This window comes from Myripristis murdjan, chromosome 11 (assembly GCF_902150065.1).
Source record: "Myripristis murdjan chromosome 11, fMyrMur1.1, whole genome shotgun sequence".
Lineage (NCBI taxonomy): Eukaryota > Metazoa > Chordata > Actinopteri > Holocentriformes > Holocentridae > Myripristis > Myripristis murdjan.
The window spans coordinates 28,257,191-28,282,368 of NC_043990.1; the positions used below are offsets into that span (position 1 = coordinate 28,257,191).

General features: G+C 41.7%; 2 protein-coding genes across 7 annotated transcripts in view; one reads left to right on the forward strand and one right to left on the reverse strand.

Moving 5' to 3' along the window:
• The window catches only part of LOC115368077 (retinoic acid receptor beta), a 101,087-nt gene extending 88,674 nt beyond the window's left edge, over positions 1–12,413 (forward strand). For 3 of the 4 annotated variants that reach the window (XM_030064054.1, XM_030064056.1, XM_030064055.1), the window contains 3 exons: positions 4,162–4,366; positions 7,432–7,590; positions 9,093–12,413. In XM_030064054.1, coding sequence (XP_029919914.1) covers positions 4,162–4,366; positions 7,432–7,590; positions 9,093–9,334 — 606 coding nt within the window. In that variant the 3' untranslated portion in view covers positions 9,335–12,413. The remainder of the gene's footprint in view (positions 1–4,161; positions 4,367–7,431; positions 7,591–9,092) is intronic. The other variant, XM_030064057.1, reaches the window with a different exon arrangement.
• A 2,727-nt stretch (positions 12,414–15,140) lies between these two features.
• top2b (DNA topoisomerase II beta) overlaps positions 15,141–25,178 on the reverse strand; it is a 28,109-nt gene continuing 18,071 nt past the window's right edge. For all 3 annotated transcript variants that reach the window (XM_030062923.1, XM_030062922.1, XM_030062924.1), the window contains 14 exons: positions 24,734–24,934; positions 24,243–24,438; positions 24,040–24,131; positions 23,414–23,569; positions 23,054–23,137; positions 21,983–22,177; positions 20,851–20,977; positions 20,296–20,454; positions 18,862–19,078; positions 18,685–18,755; positions 17,021–17,116; positions 16,493–16,621; positions 16,315–16,403; positions 15,141–15,616 (listed from right to left, as the gene is read on the reverse strand). In XM_030062923.1, coding sequence (XP_029918783.1) covers positions 15,458–15,616; positions 16,315–16,403; positions 16,493–16,621; positions 17,021–17,116; positions 18,685–18,755; positions 18,862–19,078; positions 20,296–20,454; positions 20,851–20,977; positions 21,983–22,177; positions 23,054–23,137; positions 23,414–23,569; positions 24,040–24,131; positions 24,243–24,438; positions 24,734–24,934 — 1,971 coding nt within the window. In that variant the 3' untranslated portion in view covers positions 15,141–15,457. The remainder of the gene's footprint in view (positions 15,617–16,314; positions 16,404–16,492; positions 16,622–17,020; positions 17,117–18,684; positions 18,756–18,861; positions 19,079–20,295; positions 20,455–20,850; positions 20,978–21,982; positions 22,178–23,053; positions 23,138–23,413; positions 23,570–24,039; positions 24,132–24,242; positions 24,439–24,733; positions 24,935–25,178) is intronic.

The window sequence follows — 25,178 nt, forward strand, 5'->3', positions numbered from 1 at the left end:
CTTGCAAACACAAACAGGCAGTAATTTAGGTAGTTTAAGGCCTTGATTTATTGTGTTTGCACAAGTGCACCATCCCAGTCTTTTCTTTTCTTGCAGATTTGTCATTGTACTCTGAACCCGTTTCCCTACAGCTGCATGAGAGCTACTCCAAGACTAATATGCTCCCTCAGTCTAAATGAGCTTAAGAACTTTCCAGGAACCATTGTCCACAGCACTGCCATGAAAACTGACAACATGCTTTACAGGACTGGCACTTAACTGTAATTTTAATATTTCCTGCTGCTCCTCTTCAGTGTGAGAGAATGTGTTTTCCTCTTGCAGGCTCTGTGGTCAGTAGCCTCAACTCTCCAGGGGCTTGGTGGGCTTAACCTCAAGCACAGCTCCCATTAGTCCACTCCTCAGACCTTATTGGATGACCAACTCAGCCGGCCAGTGGGAGTCAGCCAGATCAGATTAATTGATCGGCCCAGTCAATTCAATTCTTTATGTAGAATAGCTGTCTGTGGTGGAGATTAGATTATACACACTCGGACGTTTTTCAGTCTCTAATCTTTTTTGGGATGGTCGTCTGTTCTGTTCTGTTCTTTTTTGTTGTTGTTGTTATTCTGCAGTTGCTCTGCTTTTGCTAATGATGCTCTGTGTTCTTTATGGAGTACAGATGCGGAAATGTCTGCATTGTCGCTCGACTGCTGCTGCCGGCCGGGCATTTGTTTGTTATTTAGGAGTTGTTAAGTGGAGCGATGTACTGTACTAATGTAGCCGCGCTAATGAGATGGAAAAAGGCAAATGATGGCAGCTTCTCTTCCTCCTCTTTCTCTTTTTCATCCGTGCTCGGCTTTGGTGGAGTTTTTGGAGGTGGGGGCGCTGATTTGATTAGCATTCATTGCTCACAGGGAGGGATGTGAGGATGGAGAGAGGGACAGGGGAGGAAGGAAGGAGGAGAAAGTGGGAGCAAAGTGAGGAAAGGCATGACTCGTCTCCAGTCGTGTAGCTTTACTCCATGATCGGGACTCTGTTTTCTGTTTGCAAGCCCTGCATCCTAATTCATCAGCAAACTAAGGCTTTGCTGGCTTTAGTAGTAGCAATTGCAGTACAGGTAGCAGTAAAAGTAGCATCAGCTGTAGTGCTTGTAATAGATGTAGTAGTTGTAGAGTTTTAGTGCGCCATAATGATGAAAATCCACCCTCACAATCATAAAATTCAGGAGGAAATACTGGACACGTTGGAGTTTTGTGAAATTTCCATCAAGAAAATGGTCAAATTTCAAGATATTGAACCTGCAGGAGAGTTGTTGTTGGACGTCTTCTTCAGATTACATTTTCACTTGCCTCATGGTTACTGTAAATGGGGAGAGGGAATAGGTCTGTCCTGCTGTCAGCATCAGCACTGGCACTACCACCTCGCACTGTTCGCACATGCACACACACACAAATCATACATAAATGCATGTATTAAGTACTGCTGACACAACTGTGACCCCTCCACCTGCATTAACACACGTCCCGGGCAGCCAGATTGTAATTGGATAAAACATAAAACATAAAACTCAGGTGTAAATGCACCCAAGACGCATTGAAGATCTGCTCATGCAAACCAGCTCCAGGTGGTCAGAGACATTCGGCTGCATTAACATCAAAGTGTGAATGCAGTGGATTTCTAATCCACATATAGGAGCGATGTGCATGAAATAAGCAGGAAGTGAGCAAATCAAAGAGGCAGCAGGCAGCTCAGATGGTATCACACTCATCAAAACCTGATTGTCAAACAACCAGGGGCTTACTGTCAATTTTAACTTTATTTATTTATTTATTTATTTTTTAGTAATTGGTCAAACTTTTGTGTGGTTTTTAATTTCATATGGAAGAGAGTGCTAACTGATGAAGCTAAATATAACCCCAAAACAGCAGATATTCATTCAGCATATATTTTCCCATGCCTCTTTCTATGTGCCAGTAGATTTAAAGAAATAAATAAATGAATAGTGAGAAATTACAATTTGTCAGAAAAATTTAAAAACTGTAAAAAATGACAAGAAAATGAACAGAAAATGAATAAATAAACAAACAAATAAATACATAAATACATTTGTATCTCATAAAATTATCAAAAAAAAATAATATAAGCATTACAACAAAACTATCAGAAATAAATAGAAAATCTGCAAGAAAAAATGAACAGAAAGATATATTCATAAATATTTCAAGTTTATATTTAAAATTATATATATATATGTGTGTGTGTGTGTGTGTGTGTGTGTGTGTGTGTGTGTATATATATAATGTAGCAACACAACTATTTTTCACTTGTTTTTTTCCCCCAGTGTATTCTGTTGAGAAAAAAAGTTCCAAAACTTTTGGTGCTTATTTCTTGGGGTTTTAGCACTGCAGGGTTAAAGGGATAGTCTGTAACAAGTGGGATTTGGCGTCCAGGTGTAGGTGTGAACAGCACGTGAATGTGTGTTATATCATCCATATTCCCTGACATGGCTGTGTGAACAGATGAAGTTGTGTGGACTGATGCAGCAGGACTTGTGAGATGTGACAAAGGCGTCCGGCGCACTCCCGGGGACACAGAGGTGACAAGTTGAAGGCCGGCCGCGCTGACTTTCTGGCTCTCGCTCAGCAATCAACATCCGCTCACCGCCACGTTCCTCTGCTGAAGGGCGTAGATATTGTGCACAGGGGCCGGGTGAGGGAGTGTCAGAGGAAAGATCAAACAGTGTGTGTGTGTGCCTGCGTGGATGCGCGCGTGTGTTTGTGTGGAGGCACGGGCCTGGCCAGCCGGTGCGAGTCACCGCCAGTAGCCATGTTTTATTCTGTTTCATGTTGCAGACACGCCTGCCACTCACTGTCAGAGCCAGCCCACTCAAATAGCTTCAAAGGCTACTATAGGCTTCACATCCACCAGCCTGGTCGCTTTAATAGGTGCACACACACACACACACACACACACACAATGCAGCAGGGAGACCCAAAGGTTATTCTCTTTCAGTGTGTGGAAGGTCGTTGTTTTGGATTTGCTTGTTTTCTCTGCGTCTCTTTGTGGGATGTGAAACTTGTTTGACCTGTTTCAGACTTTGGACGCACTGTCCCATTCTGTCTCTGCTCATCAGAAGCCTGTTTGGTGTGTGTGTGTGTGTGTGTGTGTGTGTGTTGGGGGGTGGGGGGGTTAAGCTGATATCCAGAGTCGATACTGGCCTTTTATTCTATGAGCCCGACTGTGCTGTCTGCCTCCGATATGACAGACATTCCCTCCCTGATCACAACAAGTGGATAGAAGAACGCTCTCACTTTCTGCTCTCCAGCCTATAAAAACCTGCAGTGCAATTCCTCCTCCCCGCTCGTTCTCTGTGTCACTTCAGCTCCTCAGTAACGTCTGTGTAAATACATTTGTCATGTAAAGTTAGCAAAGCACTGAGCCACGGTGTCAGTCTGATGAAACCTGCTGACGCACCGCACAATTTGATTTGTCTGGAGAGTGTCTGTGTCTCATGACGGTCCAAATGTGGTCTCTGGAAAACTGCATCATTATCCGTCATGGAGGCGGTTAAATGCAGAGATGTTGAATATTGACATCCGTCTTCATGACCAGCCTGTTTTGATTTAGTCTCACTCTTTTGCCTAAAAGTTGGAATCACATTGTAGTTTGGTGAGTTTAGTTGGAGTTGAGTTTTTGTTGACAAAGCCTGAGTGAAAAGAAAAGTTTTAATCTAATTCCACTGAATCATTTTTCACATTTTTTTTTCCTGTGGATTCCTGATTACATTATTCATTAGTGACCTTTATACCCAGCCTGATCTCCATTCCTCATTACAGCTTCTTGTGTTTTTGAATCTAGCTTTTGCTTTTCTACTGCCCTGAATGTCAGAGGTAAAGTTTGCCCACATGTCAGTTCCCTTCCACACTGAGGTCAGACCTGAGCCTCCATTTGTTTATTTCTTGCATTTTCATCTCTTTGTATTTGTTGACAAGAATCTCATTACATTTAGTCGTCAACAAAGATTGACGTTTGTTTCGTTTCCATGTGGGGAAAGTGTTTTTGGCAGATCTGATGGACTAAATCAACACTGTTGATAAGCGCTGTGGGTCCCTCCCATGTTGTCCTCCCCTGACAGTAAAGTAGTCCCTGCTGACTCGCTGTGTGTTTGCCCTTGCCTGTCAGATCCTGCGCATCTGTACGAGGTACACCCCCGACCAGGACACCATGACCTTCTCGGACGGCCTGACCCTCAACCGGACGCAGATGCACAACGCCGGCTTCGGCCCGCTCACAGACTTGGTGTTCACCTTCGCCAACCAGCTGCTGCCCATCGAGATGGACGACACCGAGACAGGCCTCCTCAGCGCCATCTGTCTCATCTCTGGAGGTGGGCAACCCGGCCAGACCGCTGGGCATTTAGAGAGGGGGACGGGGGACGGGGGAGGGGGGAGGGGGACGGGGGCCGGGGGACAAGACGAGGAGTGCGCCTGACAAAGAAGTGGAAGGACACGCCGTGCACAGTCCCACTGAGACACGGGGCTGGTCATCAGCTTTTTAAACAAAAGACTGGATACATACCAGTCAGTCAGTGTGCTCCACTTCACGTATGATAATATGATGCTGTTGATCAATACCGTATTGATCCTTCACTTTAATTCAGTCTAATAAGACATTTAACCCTTTGCAACCTGAGCAAATTCACTTCATTTCTGTCAGTAACATGAGAAAAAGGCCATTAGCAGGTTAGTAAAAAAAACAAAAAAAAAGCATTTTTTTAAATTACCAAACAGCAACAATAATACAAACATACATAGATACATACATAAATACATATGTATGTACAAACATACATAAATACATGAATAAATAAAATAAAAGACAAGAAAACTACAGGAAAGAAATACCAAAAAAGAGGGACAAAGGAAAATCACTCTTGAAAAATGAGCTACAAATGACTAGAAAACTAGAATAGAAGTAAAATGAATACATTTACAAGAAAAATGTATTTGTATTTATCATAATCATGTATTTGAAATCAAAGCACCACAGAATTACCCAAGAGATTTGTACATGATAATGGTACTAATACTAATAATAATGATGATAGAATTATTATTATTATTATTATTATTATTATTATTATTATTATTATTATTATTATTATCATTATTATTTACAAGAAAATTTCCTAAAGAAAAAAAAAAAAAAAACACCACCACCACAAAAAAACAAGTGAAGTGAAAGAGTCAATTCAGTTTTCTTTTTTTTTGGATTCCAAGAAATGCTAAAAAAAAGAATGTGTATGTTTGTATTATTTATAATCATTATAAATGGTAATAATAGTAGCAGTTTTTGTAGTAATAATCTTGATATTGAATGTCAGCCCAAAACACAGTGACATCAGTGATGGCTTTCAGGAACCTCGATCTGTTCCTCACCCAGGAAGACAAACGCCTCTAACTGGACTCTCTAACTGTTTCTTAGCTTTCGCAGGAATTTGGATGATTTTTGTATTTATTTATTTATTTATTCATTTATTTATTTCCAACAGCCTGAATTGACTTGATGCTGTAGTCGTGGAATCATTCCACACCAAGTGAAATGAATTAACTGCTCTAATCCATACCAAATCACGGTCAACTGCTTTCCATTCAACATAGTCAGCCGCTATTGATTGCTCCTGTTAAATATTGAGTTGAGCTGCAGCCCAGTTTGGGATGAAAGTAAGGCAGCCTCTGCGGGAGTCTGAAACCAGGTCACCCACAGGTCGCTAGCAGTGAGGCAGCAGTATTCGACTGCCAAACATGGGAGGGAGTGTGTGTGTGTGTGTGTGTGTGTGTGCGTGCGTGTGTGTGTGTGAGAGAGAGAGAGAGAAAGAGAGAGAGAGAGAGAGAGATGATGTATGTCTCAATGTCAGCGAGCTGAGTGGAATGTTTGAACTTCCCTCCCATAGGAAATGAGTCTGCTCTGGTTGTTTTCCACCAAGATACCTGAGGCATGAGTAACTCCCCTATGTCGGGTTACACAGACACTAAGACACAACTCTCTCTCTCTCTCTCTCTCTCACACACACACACACACACAGAATAAGTTTTACTGCGCGCCCGCCTAAGTTACCCAGCTTCAAAGTCCCGTCACTTTCCACTTTCTCCCCACTCATCATCGTCATTGTCAGCCTCTAGACGGTGTATCACCGCTGCATCGGTGCTGGCTTTCCATTCAACAATATATATGTATATATTAAATCCCCAGAGCCTTAGCAAATATTACAGCCTCTTGCATAATCCATCGAAAGCGCAAGGCACATCTGATTTCCTCAGTAATCTCACACTTGACTGGGAGGGCTGGAGGTCCAGCAGTGGGTTCATTTCAGTGAGCACACTGCCACCTTCTGGCCTCATCTGGTACCTCATGTTAAAGAATGACAGTGGCAGCATGAGCAGGTCTTTATTGACAGTCTGACTGAGCCTTGAAATAATTGGAAATGGCCCTGGCCAGGGATAAACTGCATTTATAAAGTGCTAAAGGCTGGCAGTGTGGATCTCATTAAAGAAACCACATCAGGAACAAAAGGATAAGCATTAGGCTTTGACTGATATGTTGTTGTTGTTATTGTTGTTTTTTAAGACCAATTCTGATTACAGTATTTTTTTTTAACTCCAGCTGCTGACAGTAGACATTCGTGCCCCCATTCAGTATCTTTCAAACTGAAAATTAGTATGCAAAAAGAAAATGATTACAAGAGTATAATTTATTTCAATGACACATAAACAAAATAAACAAAGAGATTCCTGCCAAGGTGAAATAGAATGGTGAGAGAGATACTGTCAGACGATATTAAAAATATATATATAAAAAAAGAGCAAGAGAACAAAGTGTTTCATACTAGGAGAAGGAAGGCGTGGACCCTTTGATATGTGATACTGTAAGGAGGGCGGTGCGGTGCCTCTGTGAACCCATAAAGCAGTCTGACCCTAACAAACCCAGTCTCATTTGGATCGCAGGTGTCAGATTAGACAAAAGCCAGGAAAAATATGAGTTTACGACGTGTCTGCAATGGGAAAGCACCAAGTAAACAAGTAGCAGAAGTAACTGTTGGAACCTAGAAAACAAGCAGCGGTCTAAATGGAGGTGTGGCTTTGACTGCCACTTCTGACAAGGTTTTTTTGTTTTTTATTCTATTTTCAAAGTTTTGGACACCTTGTAGTTATGGAAACTGAATACTACCAAAAAAAATCTTCTAATTTGTGTTCAGCTCAGTTATGTGATGTCTCCCTGACAGCAGATGAGTTGACATAAACAGAAATAAACTTCCCTCTTAATCAAAGCAGGCTTCACACTGTCTCAGTGTTAACCCAGAGCCTGTGTGGATCAGACAGAGTAAACATGTGGACTGACTGACTTGCTTTGTGCCTGTGTGTTTGTGTGTGTGTGTGTGTGTGTGTGTGGCAGACCGTCAGGACCTGGAGGAGCCCTCCAAGGTGGACCAGCTCCAGGAGCCGCTGCTGGAGGCGCTGAAGATCTATGTGAGGAAACGTCGGCCAAGCAAACCCCACATGTTCCCCAAAACCCTCATGAAAATCACCGACCTACGCAGCATCAGCGCTAAAGGTAGGAGACCAGATCTGAGCAGATTAGATTAGATTAGATTAGTCGTAACACTAGAACATAAGGATGAATATATGTGAATTAAATATTTTAGACGTGGGAAGCAGAAGTAGAAGATTCCATGAGAGAGGAAGAAAAAAAAGGAAAATACAGAGTTGGAGGAGATTCTTGAAATGCAGCACTCCTTCCAATTTATTTAACCGAAACAGTCTTCTCACCCTGAGGAAGCTATGGCTGCTGTTATATATATATACACACACACACACCCACACACACACACACACACACACACACACTGTTCTAGATTTCCAAATCATATTATATGCTGGGAACAGTCATGTTTAACTTGTTCACTCAGCACCTGTTGTGCCTCAAGTGTACACCTCTTCCCCAGCAGCAGGTCAGCACACGAGTTACTAAGGACATTAATGAAGGTTCTGCTCCATGTGGAGAAATGAAGGCCACTATATTAGTTTGGCAGCGCTGGATTTTTATCCCAAATTGGAGCTTAGCCAGTCGGTGTGATGGTGAGCACAGCTGCTCAGGATGCTTCTTGTTCTTGTGATGTCCTTCTTGTTTGGGTTAGGCTTAGGCTTCTCCTCAATGTTACTGTTGTTAATATTACTGTTATTATTATTGTTGTTATTGCTCCTAGATGGCAAACCACACAAACTACTGTAGAAGCTTTTTGACTTTGACTAGAAAAAGAATCCCCGGGTAAACAGTGGTTCCTCGTAAGGTTTAGGGCAAAGAAAACAGTCTAGTTTAAAGCAAAACTGAGCTCTGGCAGAGTGTCGGCTTGTCTGGTTCCCTGGATGTGATCTGAGTCCACATGGCGCTGAAATCTCCTCATTTATTGCTCCGTGCTCCCCTGAGCTGCTAATCCACAATACAGTTTTTCTATCTCTCCATTCACTTCCATAGCAAAGCCGGTGCCAAAAGAACACTTTTAGCACATAAAGGAACAGATAAAGTAGATTATGCCGGAAAAAAAAAATCCTGCTACCCTGGTATCCTGGTTTTTGAGGAAAATTTTTTGTTGTTATTTTCCTGTTTGAATAGGAAAGTAGATCCAGCATGTAGCCTCTGCAGGTAACTTCCACATAGTAACCTTGTCCCAGGAAGGAAACCTGATATATTTGGAATTTCACAGAAAAAAATGGGCACCCTGACTTGTTGTTTTTAATTGACAAAACCTGCTTGTTTGTTTGTTTATATGCTAAAATCTGTTTTGCTGTGCTATGGCAATAAATGGAGAGATAGAAATCCAGTGTTGTGGATCAGCAGCCCTGAGGAGCACAGAGCAGCCAGTGAGATTTCACCACCATGGACTTCTGTAACACCCAGGGAACCATACAACCCAACCCCCAGACACCACAGTCAGCCTCTTTGATCCAAAAGCATCAGTCTTGGTATCGGCCTCCAGAAAGCCTTATCTGTGCGACGCTGGCTCGAGGGCAGTGTGAAAGCTCGTGACGTGCTGTCCTCTTGGCGTTGCCTTGCAGGAGCTGAGCGAGTCATCTCTCTGAAGATGGAGATCCCAGGCTCCATGCCGCCGCTCATCCAGGAGATGCTGGAGAACTCGGAGGGCCAGGACGGCCAGAGCAGCAGCAGCACCACCTCTACCGAGGGGGGGGCCAGCCCCAGCAGCAAGGGCAGCCCCAAGGAGGACGCCGCCCCTCCGGAGTCCCCCGAGTCATCGGATACTGAGGGCACCACGGCCACGCCTCCCAGCGGCGAGGCCTAGGAGCCCCAGGGGGTGGGGGGAGGGCACGTACTGGTGCTCCAGGGAACTCCAAGACTCTCTCTGACATTCCTTTGCACAAAAAATAACAGGTTGACAGTCGGGCATGGAGTGGACTGCCCCCTCCCGCCACCCCTTCGCTTGTTATTACGTTCTCCTCATGTCCTTACCCTAGTTTTGTCTCCCGTTCTCCCCAAATCCCGATCGATTTCCCCCTTAAAAAGAAAATGACAACACGGAGGCCTCAAAGGACCAGTGCTTTGTGTATAATTCTGAATCAAGCTCTTATTTGGTGTGGTGTCTCTGGGACAGGGACTGTGAATGCGAAGGGCGCGGCCCTCACAAGCACCTGAACACAGAGATGATACTCCTCAGGTCTCCTGTGTAAATTCTTACCTGCATGACGGGAGTTTGATAAGTGGTTTTACTCCTCTCTCTCTCTCTCTCTCTCTCTCTCTCTCTCTCTCTCTCTCTCTCTCTCTCTCTCTGTCTTTACATCTCTCTCTCTACATCTTGTATTGTTGGCATACATTGTACATACCATTGTATGGTTAGATCTCTGTTTCTATGATGAATTTTGTGGTGCTTTTTTCATTGTCTTAAATATTATCTTTGAGGCGATACATCAAGGTTTAAAGGGGGCTAATTGTAAGTCCTTAAAAAACAGTTATCTAGAATGTTACTGCATATAGACATTATGGAAGTCTAATATTTTATATTTGTTCCTATATTTAAAGCTGTTTTTTGTCTTTTATAACTCTTATGTTCATGTCTCTACATGAATGAGTGTACATCCACACCGCCAGAATGCAAAGCTTCCCTCCACATCGACGGCCGAGTCTCTCCGGCTGTTTCCTCAAAGGAGGGAAGCACAACAGCAAAAGCCTTCGATACACACTCATCAGATTGAATGCAAAACTTTTTAGCTGCAAAGTGAAGTGCAAGGAGCCGAGCTGAGACCATGTACACAAGATTTCATTTAGAAAAATCAACTCACTGTGATGGATGACTCCTCAGTATATCAACTTACTGTGCTTTCAGAAGAGATCAGTGAAATTGGATTGTTCTTGTTAGACGCCAGAAAGTAGGCCATGATCACATAGGACACTTTTTCAGCCCTTTGCAGTCGTTTTCAATGGTTTGGTGGCGACTCTGCCAAACTTTGAGCTCGGTGTGTTGGACGCGGTGTGTTTTTGGAACATGTCTCCACAGAATTTTCCATCAGTGTCATTTTCTGGTCAAACAGAACGGTTCCACAAACTGAGCAAGCCAGTGTTGTGCCAAAACTTGTTTCCCCTCAGAAGGTGTGTGTTTCCTCTCGTTGTGTGTCTCCACCTCAGTTCCACCCCATGGAACGTCACACGATCCCAAACAATCAAATTAGTCCATTGAAAATAGTTTACCAAGTGTCCTCATTGTGAGCTCTTGCTCGGAGACGTCTCCGCAGTGAGTTCTCAAACCTCAAGTGTTTATTGATGGGATTTTACAAGGAAGCTCTCCGGCCATACGTCGGCCTCCTTGTCATTTCTGAAGCACATTTCCCCTAGCATCATTTCCTCGTGCAGAACAACAGGCCAAGGACAACATGAGGAGACACTGCCAAGGAAACACATTTTTTTAGGGAATAAAAATTTTGGCACAACACCAGTCAAACAGCTCTATTGTCGGACAGAAATAGCCCATGAAGAGGACACTGGCCGGCTCTTCAGCAACATGATCAAATGGTGCTCTGTCCTCCACAGGACATCATGTGTCCACATCCTCCTCCGAATAGGATCTTCAGTCTCTTCCTCAAGAGCAAGCAGCGCAGTAGCATACTTCACTTTGTCCATTTGCATTTTCAGTGTCAATCTGCTTTGTTTCTTCAGGTTAGCTAGCTAGGGAACGGCATAACGCTTCAGTTTCTTCGACTCTTGGTCAGTGTATTTGAGCAGGAGAGAAAAGCCTCCTATGTGATCATAGCTTTAAGCTAGGGACACACTCGGGGACCTTCCCTTGGATTTCCAGTCTTTGTCCTCATTTGCAGAGTCTTAAGAGTTTCTTGAGAAGGGACTGAAGGAACTGACAGGACAAACTGTCCTGTGGTGTGACACCCAAGGGACTCAGTCTTATCGCTCCTAGGACTCACTAGGATTCTTTAGACAAAATCAAACACGTCTAACTTTGTCTTGTTTGATTTTTTCTTAAGTCTTAGGGGTGGTGTGGGGGATTTAGAAAAAGAGGAAGCATTGGAGTTCTGCAGATTGCCATCCCCTAGAACCCTAGTTGTCTAGGACAGAACGCACTGTGAGATTCAGCAAACTGCAGTTGGTTTGTGTGGCATGCTCTGCAATTCTGAGTTGGAGAGAGTCGTCTAGTGTGCTCCCAGCTCTCCATGGCTTAGACCTTTCACTTGTTGCCCGATTGCCTGTGCATCATCAATCTAATGAAGGTGTATCTATTGCTAAACAGCATGTACTAGCAACTGGGTTCCACAAAAAAAACAAAAAAACAAAAAAACAAAAAAAAAAAGAAACAAAAACAAAACGCACATGGGCTCTGTTATGGCCTTATGAGCAGAGCAACCCCCCCCGTCCCCCCCCTTCTCCTCCCCAGTTCCCTTAACATGAAGTGTCTTGTTTGAAACAGTGAAACAAACGGGGGGGCATCGCAGTCCTTAAAAAAAAAGCCAACATTGGTGACCGAACCGCCTCGTCAGGAAGATTGTACACTAATATGTAGAAAGCACACGGTGGGACCCCAAAAAAAAAAAAAAAAGAAAAAAAAAAAAAAAAATCCACCCAGAAAACTTTGTTCGCCTTGCTCTTCAGACTGACATGTGTAAGCTACAGTGATGCAAAAGGAGATTCCAAGATGACCTTTTTTCACCCCTGAGAAGTGCAGTGAAAGTCAAGCTTCTCTTTGGACGGTAGATCCAACGGAGCTCTTAATCTCAGTGGTGGGGGAAGTAGATGGTGTGTCTTACATTGGATGCAGCAGCCCTGCTGATATTACGAAGAAAAAAAAAAAAAAAAAAAAAAAAAGATAATCTTAGAAAGCTGCTTTTCTCCACAGCCGATACTGAACAATAATAAACTCTGGATATCCTCTTAAAGGACCCAGATCCCTTCACCTGCCCCGTTACCCTTCCCCAAGCGTTTCCTGTGGCTCAGTGGCAGGCCCATTCACTCTTGGGTCTGTCGCAGCACACGGGAAACACTGCCCGTAGCACTTAAACACATCCAACCTTCAGAAAGCAGGTGTTGCGTCAAGACAACACCGCGCTGACACAAACTGACGCATGGAGCCTCTCCGACGGTCCAAATTTCAGCAGAAGTGGTAAAAAAAAAAAGGAGGTGGCCACGAGAGGTGAAGGCTTCTGGGTCTCAGCAGAACACATGAACGCACCCCCGTCATGCCCACCAACATCTCAACCCCGGTTAGAAATACATATCATAAGGGAAAAGAGCTGTTTTCAGTTTTTTTTTTTTTTTTTTTTTTTAACATGTTTTGAATGTGAACAATGTCATGGAGTTCTATTGGAATGATATGCAGTGTTAAGGAATATTCTATCTCACTGTAACATAGGAAATGCTCTCTCTCTCTCTCGGTTCTCTCTGTGTCTTGCTCTCCTGGTGAGAGATGAATGGAGGCATATTGGTTGATTTTTTTTTTTTTTTTTTTTAATTTTTAATTTTCTGGATTTTATTCGTTTGTTTTTTGAAGCTGGAAAACCTTCACAGCCGAAGAATGTCCACATCCACCCCTAAAGCGTCCGAGCCAGCCCCTCAGGCACCCCGGACACCGCAGGGACTATGATCTGTTCCTTTAGGAAACAACTCACAATGCTGAATTTACTTGTTTATTTCTGTTGAATGTTGTACCGACGTAACTGTAATACTCTTTACTATCTAGCTCACTGCAGAGATGTTATATAAATGGTGTGTGCTTTGCATTCCAAGTGGCAGCTCTGTGGAAAAAAAAAAACAAAAAAAAAAAAAACGCTTTTGTTATTTTGTCCTTGGGAACATCAACTGGCATCCCAGCGAAATGGAAGCAGGAGCTGTAGCTCGGAGGTGCCGCTCCGGGCTCCCGGGTGGCACCCCGTCCCCCCACGGCCCCTCCCCAGCCCCCACCCCTATACCGCTGTTGGACAATGAGAAGCCCACCGGTGGGACAAACGGACGACCAACTCACCTCAGCGTACCGATACGGACGATATGTTCTGTTCCTGTGTCATGTCAAAGCAACAGAGCTGCTCCCCCCCTCTCTCCAGCCAGGAATCAGCCAATCAGCTGTCGTCAATCAATCAAACCCAATCAATTGACAGCTATTTGGTGAAGACAACATTAACTTCTGACCTAGGGTTTGACCGATATGTGTTCTTGAAGGCTGATACTGATATTGTTTGTATTGAGATTGGCTATTCAGGGAAATCCCACCCTCAGATGCTTTTCCTCTCATGCAGCCACAATCTTGTATTTTCAGAAATGACTTTAGTCAAGCCCCAGAGAAAGAGTGTGAATTTGTTGAGTTGGCATGGGGGAATAGCTTATGTGTTATCACAAGCACTTACATAGAAACAGCTTGCCTCGTCTAAGGAAGCCTAATGCATTCAGCTGAGAAAAAAAAAATGCTGTTTTTCTGAATTAATGACAGTTATCTCAGAATTCTGACAAGAATTTTTTTAGTGTAAAACGAGATTTTTTTTTAAATTAATGAGTTACTTATCTCAGAAATTTGATAAAGGTTTTCATAGGAAAAAATCAGTAGTTTTTCTCAATTAATTAAATCATTACCGCATTTTTTTTTTCCATGAAACTTTTCTCTGAATTCAGGAATAATTGTCATTAATTCAGAGACACAGCAGGTTTTTTTCTTAAGTGAAAACGCTACACTGTCGGAGTATTCTCCCTGTAGGAGTGTTCAGTGCAAAATGGTGGCCCTTGCTTTGATCGAGGGACCAACACAAAAACCTGACATTTACCACTGACATTTTAGATTGGTGACACATTAACTGCTATCAAACTCAACTGCTTAAGTGTTTTAGGGTGGATTCTCCCCTTATAATTGGCCATTTTCAAATACAAAAATGACATTGGTGGAATTTGAAGCGCTCCTTAGGACACTAAAACTCTCACTACAGTTTTATCAGAGGTGGATGACATTGACTGGGCAGATTTTTAACACAAGGCTAATACTGGCACCATATATCAGTCTAACCCTAGATGAAACATGTCAGCTAGGAGCCAGAGAACACGACTGTGAACCTCAATATTAATCATCCAAGTGGCTCTGTTGTTGCATCTGTCCTCAAGGTGTTGTTGGTTGGCATCACAGATTTTCCACAGCCGCCTTTTTCCATCAGTATCAGAGAACCTCACCACCAGTCATATGCAGTGTTGTATAGTTGTTGTGTTATTACGGGACATGATGATCTTGTCTTGTCAGGGGACACGAGGGTGGGGAGGGAGTGGGGGTGCTGTTGTGGTTTTATCCCATCAGCCCCTGCTACCCGCCTGTAAGGTGAAGATGGCCCTACAGCTGCTCCAAGGTTTGAGCTTCGATCTGTTTTCGCTCTCCATTTTAAATATCGTCTTTGTACATTAACAATGCTTTTTATGTTCATATACTGTTTAACTTTACCATGAACTGTCCTGGCAGAACTGTCCTGGCAAAGTAATAAAATATATTTATTTTAAAATACTATTGTGTGCATATCTTTGTGGATTTGGGATTTTCTGAGGTATAGAATCAGATGTCGTGGAGAAGAAACCTAGTCAGTGTGAAACTGCAAAAAAACAAACCAAAAAAATCCCAAGGCCGCGAGATCATTTTACAGTTCATTGTTTACTTTCAACTTCATGTTCAAAAAGGTACATAGTATTTTAACAATTAAAATGTGCTGAAGCACAGCGTTCTAAACTTCTAAAAGCCGCTTCGGACAAATACATAACATTTGAATGAGAATAAAAAAAGAAACCTGTATATGTATAATAAAAAGTGTAAAACACCTACACATTAAAAATCATTGAACATCACCATCAAAGAAAACAAAATGAAACAGGGAAATGTACAAAAGTCTGTGGGAACACGGGAGGAAATTTCCATACGAGTGGAGTGTGTTTGAACGTGACTAATGTTGCTTTAATCAAACATGTCGTCGTCGTCTTCCTCATTGTCTGACTCGGCGAAGTACTTCACCTCCTTCTTGGCCCGACCCGGCCGATCACGGGACACGTTATCCATCATGCTCAGGCTGTTCCCGTCAACATCATCATCATCAGATGTGGCTTTCTTTGACTTCTACACAGAGGGAGAAGAAATCATTTACTGGAGTCACTGCCATTCAGATAACTACCTTACGCAACACTAAACCTGTATAGAAATATATTTTTTAAAACAACAAGTCTTGGTTCCCATTTTTTGAGAAAACTGAATGCTCTATTTTTGTTATTTTCCTATTTGAACTGAAAAGTAGATCCAGCAGTTAGAGTCTGCAGGTGACAGCTTTATAGTAACAACCTGAAAGAACTTTCACAAATAATTATAATTCCACAAAAAATGGGCACACAGACTTCTTGGGTTTTTTTTTTTTTTTTTAACTTTTTTGGCATTTATTTATGAGCTATAAGTGTTTTTTTAAACACCTGAGTGATTATACAGCCCAACACTTCCAAAGCTCAGTTTTACTATAAATGGTTGTGCCAGAGAATTTTTAACTTGGGTTGTATAGCCTGGTATTTTTCCAAGACTTTTTTTTATATTTTTTTTTTCATAAGAAATGCTGAAAAGTAAGATAAAAAATAAAACATTACTTCTGTCAGAGTATATGTATATTTGATTTCTTGGTAAACAGAGAAATAGTACCGCAAGAGAAAAAGCATTTTCACACCTGGTGAATCTGTAATTTATACCTCTTTCCCATTCACCAACATCTACACATGAATACAAGCATGATGGCCACAACCATACCACATGGAAAAACCAAAAAGAAAACTCACTCTGCCTGCAGCTTTTCCTGGCTTCTTCACTGGACTGTAGTCGTCTTCCTCAGAGCCAGACGGCTTCCTCTTCCTCCCCCTGCCTTTACCTGCTCACCAAAACAAAAAGGTCACCAAAAACACACAATGTGATGGGGAAAGAACACAAGGCCTCCAAACCTGGAGGATAGGGTGGTACCTTTAAGAGCTGGTGACGGCTTCTTGGACTCAGTATCAGAGTCCGAGTCCCAGATGGACTTGTCTGGTTTCTTTGCTTTTGGTGCTGGTGGTTTCTTAGGTTTGGGAGCTGCATCGGAGGGCTTCTTGGCTGTTACAGTTCACAAATAAAAGCCTGCCTGTTAGAAAGATCCTTACATTTACATAATAAGAATCTTAGTAGTAGAATTCATAAAATACATAAAGTAAAAAAAAAAAAAGTGCTGTATCACAAATATAAGCAACACAAAAAGCCTGCTCTACATTTTTACATTTCAAATATAATGTAACACTTTTTTAATCATTATGATTTTTGATCTTTTTTTTTTTTTTGTCTTTTTTTACATCATGCTGTGATTCTGATAATGATCATGCACTCACAACATGTTGGTGTCACCAACTTCACCAACTAGTCAGTATTCACTAATGAAACAACCCCCTACCCAAAGGGGAAAAAACTAACTGTTGAGTTGCATTAGTGCTCCCTCTGCTGGAGCTGGCGATGCATTACCTTTCTTTGCTGGCGATGGTTTTTCGAATGCAGAGCTGCTGGAGTAAGAGGAGAAGACTGGGCCATTGCCGTCGTCACTGTCAGACTTGGACCCGTCTGCAAGACAAAGTCATGCCACAGTAAACCCTCTGCCTTCATGTTGTCACTGCCTGCTTCATGCTCTACATGAGGCTCATACATCTGCAGGCTTTCATTAAGCTAACAGTTGGGAATGGACATGACCCAAATCTGCTGCTTCTGTATATCCTCATACTGTTTGTCTCACTTGTTTGTATTGCCTACACCTTGATAACAATAATATGTCATCTGGTGCAACACATTTCCAAGTTACTTAAAAAAGTTTAATTCTCCTACCAGACCACTTTTCCGTCATTACAATCTCTTGAGGCTTGCAGAGTACAATTACCTCCAGAATGATTGTATGATGTACCAGGTTGTTCATAAACTAAATCATAAATTACGTGATCTCATCCCAATCTGTCTTCCTCTGCACACCCATAACACTAGAGAAAAACACATAATCACTGGGGAAAAACGAAGGCTAAAAGGCACCAGCTTCAGTGTCGTGTGCAGAGGACCGCAGATCTGGAATGAGCCTGATGCTACATTAAAAATGTCACATCCTGTCTCCACCTTTAAGAAAAAAATCAAAAAACCAACTCCTGTCTACATATGATTGATTACATGTTTGTATGAAGATTACTGTTTATAGATGAGCTGATTGGTATTCCGATTTTATTTTCTTGGGATTGTCTGTTGTGTGTGTCTGTACTTAATTACAACTATGGATATTGGCCAGTATCCTGTTTGTCATTGCTATGATTATGCGAAACTGGGCCCCCTCTTAAAAAGCTTTAAATAGCTTCTTTGGGGTGACCCTTTCACACATCATGCTGTTACGTGTACTATTCATGAACAGTTGTCCCTCGCTATAACGCGGTTCACCTTTCACGGCCTTCAACGATTTTTTTGGTGCAATTTTGCATGCTTTTTTTTTTTTTTTAACAGCGTTATACTGGACTTATTTTTCTACGAAGGTTTGAACTTTGAGAGTGTTTAAACAAGAGAGAAAAGTGAGAAAATGTTAATGCCTGTCTGAGAAAAGTGTATAAAGTGTGTAGTGAGGGGTTTTACAGCCTTAAAACATCTAGAATAATTGTAAAAAATAAAGCTGACTACTTCGTGGATTTCGCCTATTGCGGGTTATTTTTAGAACGTAACTCCCGCGATTAACGAGGGACCACTGTATCCATAATGCTGTTGAGATGGAAGAACAATATATGAGCATCTTAAGGCTTTTTGAAATGATATACTTGTGAATATGTTGCCTTGTTTTGTTATGGATCTTTGACGCATGTCTGTACACTATGCAGCAAATGGCAAACACTTAAATAAACACTTGAGTTGAGTTGAAATGAGTGTGAAGCCTGACCCCTAGTGGTGAAAAGTAGGGCGCCTGGTCTTTGGTGTCAGGTGATGTCGCCATACAGGACGACAGGTGGTGACATCACCTGCCTGCTACGTAACTCATTACTTCAAACTTTTCACTGACTCATTTCTACTTAATGTTGACATGCTAGAACTGCCATTTGTGTTCGGTTTGCTCTTTTTGTATTTAGATCCTCTTCTCAGCCTGTTACGACGACTCCATTTCCCCAACTCACCACTGTCATTGCTTTTTTCAGAGAATGCTGACTTGGACGAGAAGATGCTCTTTTTAGCTGCTGGTGCGGACCTTCAGAGACAGAAAGGTAAAATGAGTTATCAGCAATTTACCATGTGGCTTAAGCATCTGTGTTGATGTATTCCAGTGCTGTCCTAAATTCTGGCTCAAGTCTTACGTGGTTGTCTGTTTGGGAGGAGGATAGGCTTCTACGTCATCGTCGTCATCATCGTCGTCGTGGTCGTTGTAGCGGTTCTTGGTTTCAGATGTGGAGAAGTCATCTTTGTAAGACCTCACAGGAGAGGAAGCCACATCATCGTCGTCACCACCGTTCTCTTCATCCTCCTCCTCTTCCTCCTCCTCCGAGAAATCAAACGTGTATTTGGGCTTGGAAGCTGAAAGACAAGAGGGGAACACAGTTTATTTTAAGTTTGTCTGTGTCAAATCGCTTCTTTCTTTTCCCTCTGGATTCCTGCGCCCGGTAGAATAATCAGTCCCTATTGCAGATGGGTTGCATCAGACTGCAACCTCAGACTCATCTAGCCAACAGCAGCCAATCAGACTCAGAAAATGTTCTGAAGTTACATTCAGCCCCAGGCGGCATGAAGACACAGAGCTCAATCTGGAATGAAATGCTACCAGCTGCCTAATGCAAGGGAGGAGCAATATGATGATCGCACATCGTCACTGGGTAAAATTTTGTTACAATTTGCCTTCAGAGGGAGATCCTGATATATCCTGGGAGCCAATCCGCCTTTAATTTCCATTCATACCTTTCACACAGCTATCTGCATTCACTGTGTGCATTTCATGAGCCCACCCCTTAAACACGTCCCAGCAGCTATTCAAAGAGTCAAAACTACACTGCATATCCATTTGATTAAACCCTCTCTTTATTCGCTGTCTGAAACCTTAAATAAAAAGCAGACGTGGCAGAGATTACGCAAGCATGAAGGTGCAATCGTGAAAGTTATTTAAAAAAAAAAAAAGAAAGAAATTAACTTCTGTTTTTGCACCTGGCTTCAATTTGTTGAATGTCACTCTGCTCAAAGCAGCAGCACGTGTATAATGTGAAAACCTTCTACGAGTTTGTATTTAGCTTTTTATGCCAAGGTCAAGAAACAAGCCTTCCATCAAATCTTGTGCTGTCTCCTGAGGTCAAATATGTAAGAATAACTTTTTTATATTATTATTTGATGAACTGATGTGCTTTTCACCTCTATGTATAAATCATTATGGATGGGGACAGCCTCTTGCACAATCCAAATTTAACTTGTCTCAGTAATTAAAAATACTGCTCTTGATCTACATCTGCTCTTTTGAGTCTGGTACAGCTTTAATATGAGACATCAATGAGCGATAGTATCTTTTACAGAGTGTCATGTATCAGTGCACTTCTTGCAAAGAGAAAGCATCCCTAACATTCTGTAGATTAAATATGTTTTGTGTTAAGGCTGAGAATCTTGTACTTTTTTTACCACTGGGATGTATTTTTTCAGTGGTTTTTAAACTAATCTTAACAAAAACAAAACAGAAAATATCAGAGGGCCTTTTGTGAGCTTAAAACGTGAGAAAATATTGGAGATACTATGTTCATATCTCCAAACCCCACCTGATGCCCTCTGAGACTTGGTTTCTCTGGGGATGATGGGTTCACTGTCCTCCAGCTCGTCGTCCGATTTGGACTCGTCATCAGACCAGGGGTTCCTCTTCTTCACCTTCTTAGCTGAGCTAGCTTTGGGCGCGGCTGGTTTTCTCCCCCGAGGAGCTCCTGCAAGTAAGTTTAACAGATTGTCAGTTTTTTTTTTTCTGATTCTCATCACCGGGCTGCGCTGAATATCTTAATCTCTTAGGCTATTAACTTTGTTTTCATCTAACTCATCTTCAGCAAACTTTTGACATGTCTCAGAACTATAGACTATAAATCAGGTGCTTTTCCATTGGCTGGGTTGAGGCCAATAAATAAGTTTCCAAAACAGACAGAGATGTCTGAAGACTGAACTACTCCTGTTTTAGCTTACATACTGATTGATAAAAAAATATTATAACTTATGATGTATAGAGACACATACATAGAAATTCAACTTGCGTGGAAGCCATGCTATTGATCTGTTAGATTCCAAGAAAAAGAGATGAATTGAGGTTTTTCTTTGGAAGACATACTGACCAGGCTCTTTCTTCTCTTTCTTGACTCGTGGAGTCTTGGGCTTGGCTGCTGTGTTTTCCCCTGTTCCTCCTTCCACGCCCAAACCATCATCATCAAACTCCATCTTCACTGCCAGGTCTGAGTCACCCTGAGAACAAAACATACAGTTTGATTTTCTGCCAACAGAAGCTTTAGGATGACGACACTGAGCATGATCATTCAGACGTTTGCAGTTGATGGCTGTCTATAGGCAGTTTTGAAATGACTACTGAGACTAAAGGTACCCAATATAATTTGTGGCCACTGGTGGCGCTATAGTGCACTGATCTCTTTTGTTTAAATAAAATGAACACGAAGGCAAAATATTACACACGCTGATGTAAACAAACACAACCTTAAATTATTCAAAATATGTTTTAAGTTTCTCCTCTCCATCTCATCCGTCCTTCATGACTCAAGTAGATCTGCAGGTAAAACCAGCACTATTCAGTTGTAATCTTCATGTGGATTCTGCTGCTCAGCCTGCTTCAGGTAAACAGCAGCTCTTCACATTTTGTACATTTTAATGAATAAATGTAGAGGGTCAACACCACCACATGCCTCTCTTGTCCAAAGTTTAATATTTTAATTATTCTACACTACAGTATGTTTCATGAGAAACAGCTTTCAATGGATTCAATTTAAATTTATTTTTGTTGTGGTGGTGGTACTGTGGTGGTGTACCTAAGGTCAAGTCAGGTAGTGGAAACACAGCTTGCAAAGACTACATTTTATCTCACATATGTTTAACCTTTTACATCGTGGACATAAATGATTTGTAGAATTTTCACTATGACAAACTGACTTGGCTTGATAAAGAAAATATTTAAAAAATATTGAAAAGTATGTCTTGCTGTGAATGAGCATGGTGTCTGAAGATGATAAGCTCCTTGTCAAATCCTTCCCCCACAGAACTATATTGATATTATTAGACACTGTCCTTGAGAGGCATTAATTGGGTGATGGCACAGTCTTCTCATCACGTGAACAAATTTTCATGGAATTTCTGCACTTATTTTGGCAGTTTTACATCAGGTAATCTCTCAAGAGAACTGAGTTTTCAACTGTTATTTTCCAGTTGCTTTGCCTTTGGACAAAAACAAAGAGTTGCTACCTTCTTCTTTTTGGGCAGTTTCTTGGCGGCGTCAGCTTTCATGGGCTGAGTTGGTGGCTCCACCCTGCGGCCGAATGGTGAGGGCAAGGTCTCCTCCAGGTGCAACTTCTTCACCTTGGGTTTGCCCACCTTACCCTTCACCAGCTTGGTGGCCCTGCCAGCACTCTGGTCTTCACGCTCCTGGGCTTCCACATTCTGACAAGTAAAAGACAAAATAACTTTAGTTAGTAAAACACATTTAACTACAATCTTATGCAGACCAAGACCAAAAGAATGATGCTTTGATGAGCTAAAGGAAAAAGTCCATTATGATCTCTAGAGGATACAAGCAGGGTTTAAGTGATACATTGGTATGCTGGCATATTAAGCAGATATTCTTCCATTAGAAAGGAGTGGCTCACTATTTCTCTCTTAACTTCTTACAATGATTTATTATGCGATGCTAAAATACTACTGATAATACAGAACTTGTAACTAAACACGTCTCATCATTTTTTATTGTGTGATTCAGCAGCAAAAATGAAATTTTGGTCCACTTTTGGTCCACCAGCCACAGTGTCTGGTAGATTCAAGAATTCTACCAAGCACAGCAAGGCGGAGCAACGCAGTCCCACCTCATCATTCAAGAAAAAATAAGATATATAAACATAACTTCTTATGTAACCACTGAACCATGTTAAAATTGTTGAATCAAAAATCTCAAATCATTTCATTTAAAAGAGCTAATTTGAATTAACATTCCATGATGATTTAAACTTTTCAGAAAAGATGCCCTGTGATGTCAACTGATTTTTATGAGGTGACCAATTACAATGAGAAGAAAAAGCTGCTCCATTTTTATGGTTACATACTATTGCCCCAAAAGAAATACTGGACAATGCTCGGCAATTGGCTGTCAGCACTGTAGTGTGTTTTTTAACCTTTTTTTTTTTTTTTTTTAAACAAAATTTCTTGAATTCTAATTTATTCATAATTACGTGTCACATTTCCCTCCTTCTGCATTTCCTCCTGATGTCATCACTGTAACTCTCAATTATTCATTTTTCCCAGTAGTTTCCCATGAAGACTTACGTCCAGCTCCTCAACGAAGACCGCCAAGTCCTCCTTCCACAGATCCTCAGAGCATTTGCACTGAAGATCATTTAGCTCTCCTCTCTGCACATTAACACATATTGACTTTGTTAATGAATACAGGTCAAAAGCAGATCTTTTTGCACTTTAAACTCTGAACTGTGGTCCTGGATCTCAGTGATCTGAGCCAAGCACTTAACACAAAGAATCATGGATTCAATTCCCACTGGAGCAACTTGTGGTGAAATGCATGCAGTCATGGTACTAGCTTTGAAGGCAGAGTATAACAATACTCTGCCTTCAAAATTAAGCAATACCACAGACAACGCAACAAAAATGGCAAAGCTCAGTGTGCAGTACCTTGTGGTCCCTCTGTTTGAGCAGCTCCTCCACCTTCTCCTTGGTCAGGCACCACAGGGGCATGTTGAGGATGTAGTTGAAGTTGGGTCCTGATGACGAACCAGAGTCAATCGAGCTGTCACTGTCGTTGCCATCACGCTCATCTTCATCCTGAGCCTGTCAGGGAGAAAAACATGAAGTCATCCAGTCATTGCAAAGGAAATCATCCACATCACAAGCTGTCAAATCAGAAAACAATACCTGTCATCAATACGCTGCATCAGAGATGATAAAACTGTACTAGAATACTAGGGATCAATAAATAATGTAATCCATTTGGGCACCAAAATGATCAATTATCAACATTTCACCAGTTGATTGTTAAGAGGCATTAATCTAAACTGATTCTAAGACAAAACTTTTATCAGATTCAACAAGTGTTTACGGATATGTTTTTTTTGTTTGTTTGTTTTTTCATTTTAGTTCCCCATGTCCCCTTGTATATCTTTTGGATTTTTCTGTATAAAAAAAGCTGAAAACATTGAATAGCAACACAGAACAGCTGTTGACTATAATAGGCAGAGCCACAGAGTTTAAACTTCTGCTGTCATGTTTGCCATTGCTTGTCCCCACCAATGTAACGGTACCTTTTCCTGAGCCCTGACCCAGGCAGCCACTGGGTCTGACTCGTAGCCTTTCTGGACCAGCATCCGGATCAGTTCTCGTTTGGATTTGTTCTCTGTTAGAAGAGAGAAATGAGCAGAGTTTAGTAACCAGTTCATACAATATACAAAGTCACTGCTAAATAAGAAACCTGAAGATAGTCGAGAAATCTCTTCAGTATTCTTACCAATTGAAATCTTTCCCTCGATCTTCTCCAGTACGAAGCGGGCCTGGTTAGATAGTTTGGCTGCTTCGGCTCCAAGGCTGCCCAACAGCCAATCCTTCCTCAGTTTGTAGTAGTGCAACCGGAGTTCAAAGAACTCCCTGAGAATGTCTTGGACTGAATCGTATCTCTTCAGACAGCCCATGTGGTCAAACAACACCTAATAGCAAAACATTGGGAATGTATAAGTGTATTTTAACACTGAAAACATTCCCTTGTGCATCAAATTTCCCCTAAATGGGTTCAATAAATGTACATCTCATCTCAAATTTGAGAAATGGCAAAAAAACAGATATGAGATCCATTATTTCCCAGTTCCCAGTCAAAATCTGGTCAGTGGCATTTGAGATATTATTGTACGTGATGGACAAGTGACCAATCCATTACAATTTTATAATGGGAACAATAAAACTTTCAATATGTTGATACTTTGAACAGAAATTTCTGACATTTACCATTGAGTTGCAAGTAAGGCTTGACTGCAGCTTGAAGACTTTGTGGAGTCCAGCTGCTTCCGCCTGGGCTAGTTTTTCCTCAGACATGCGAACCACAAACTTGACAGTGGAGTCAGTGTGGTATTCCTTATAGTCGTTGATGAGAGCAGGTGTTTTGTCTGTACCCTGCAGCATGGGCTCCAGCACCGACTCCTTATAGGCCTGGATGAAAAAGGGAAGGCTCAGTTATGGCCAGTAACAAGGTGCTGTATATGCTGTTTACTTTCCACAGGAGTTGTCAACGTAACATGCTTTGCATATCCTGTATACATGCAGCAATTTTACTCATCTGATTTGTTAAAAATTGCAACTTGCAGCTATATAAGGCATTTATCAGTAAACAGCATATGATGTTACTATTCTTTTTGTCATCATATCCTGTGTATTGATAAACAAATTGGAAAAG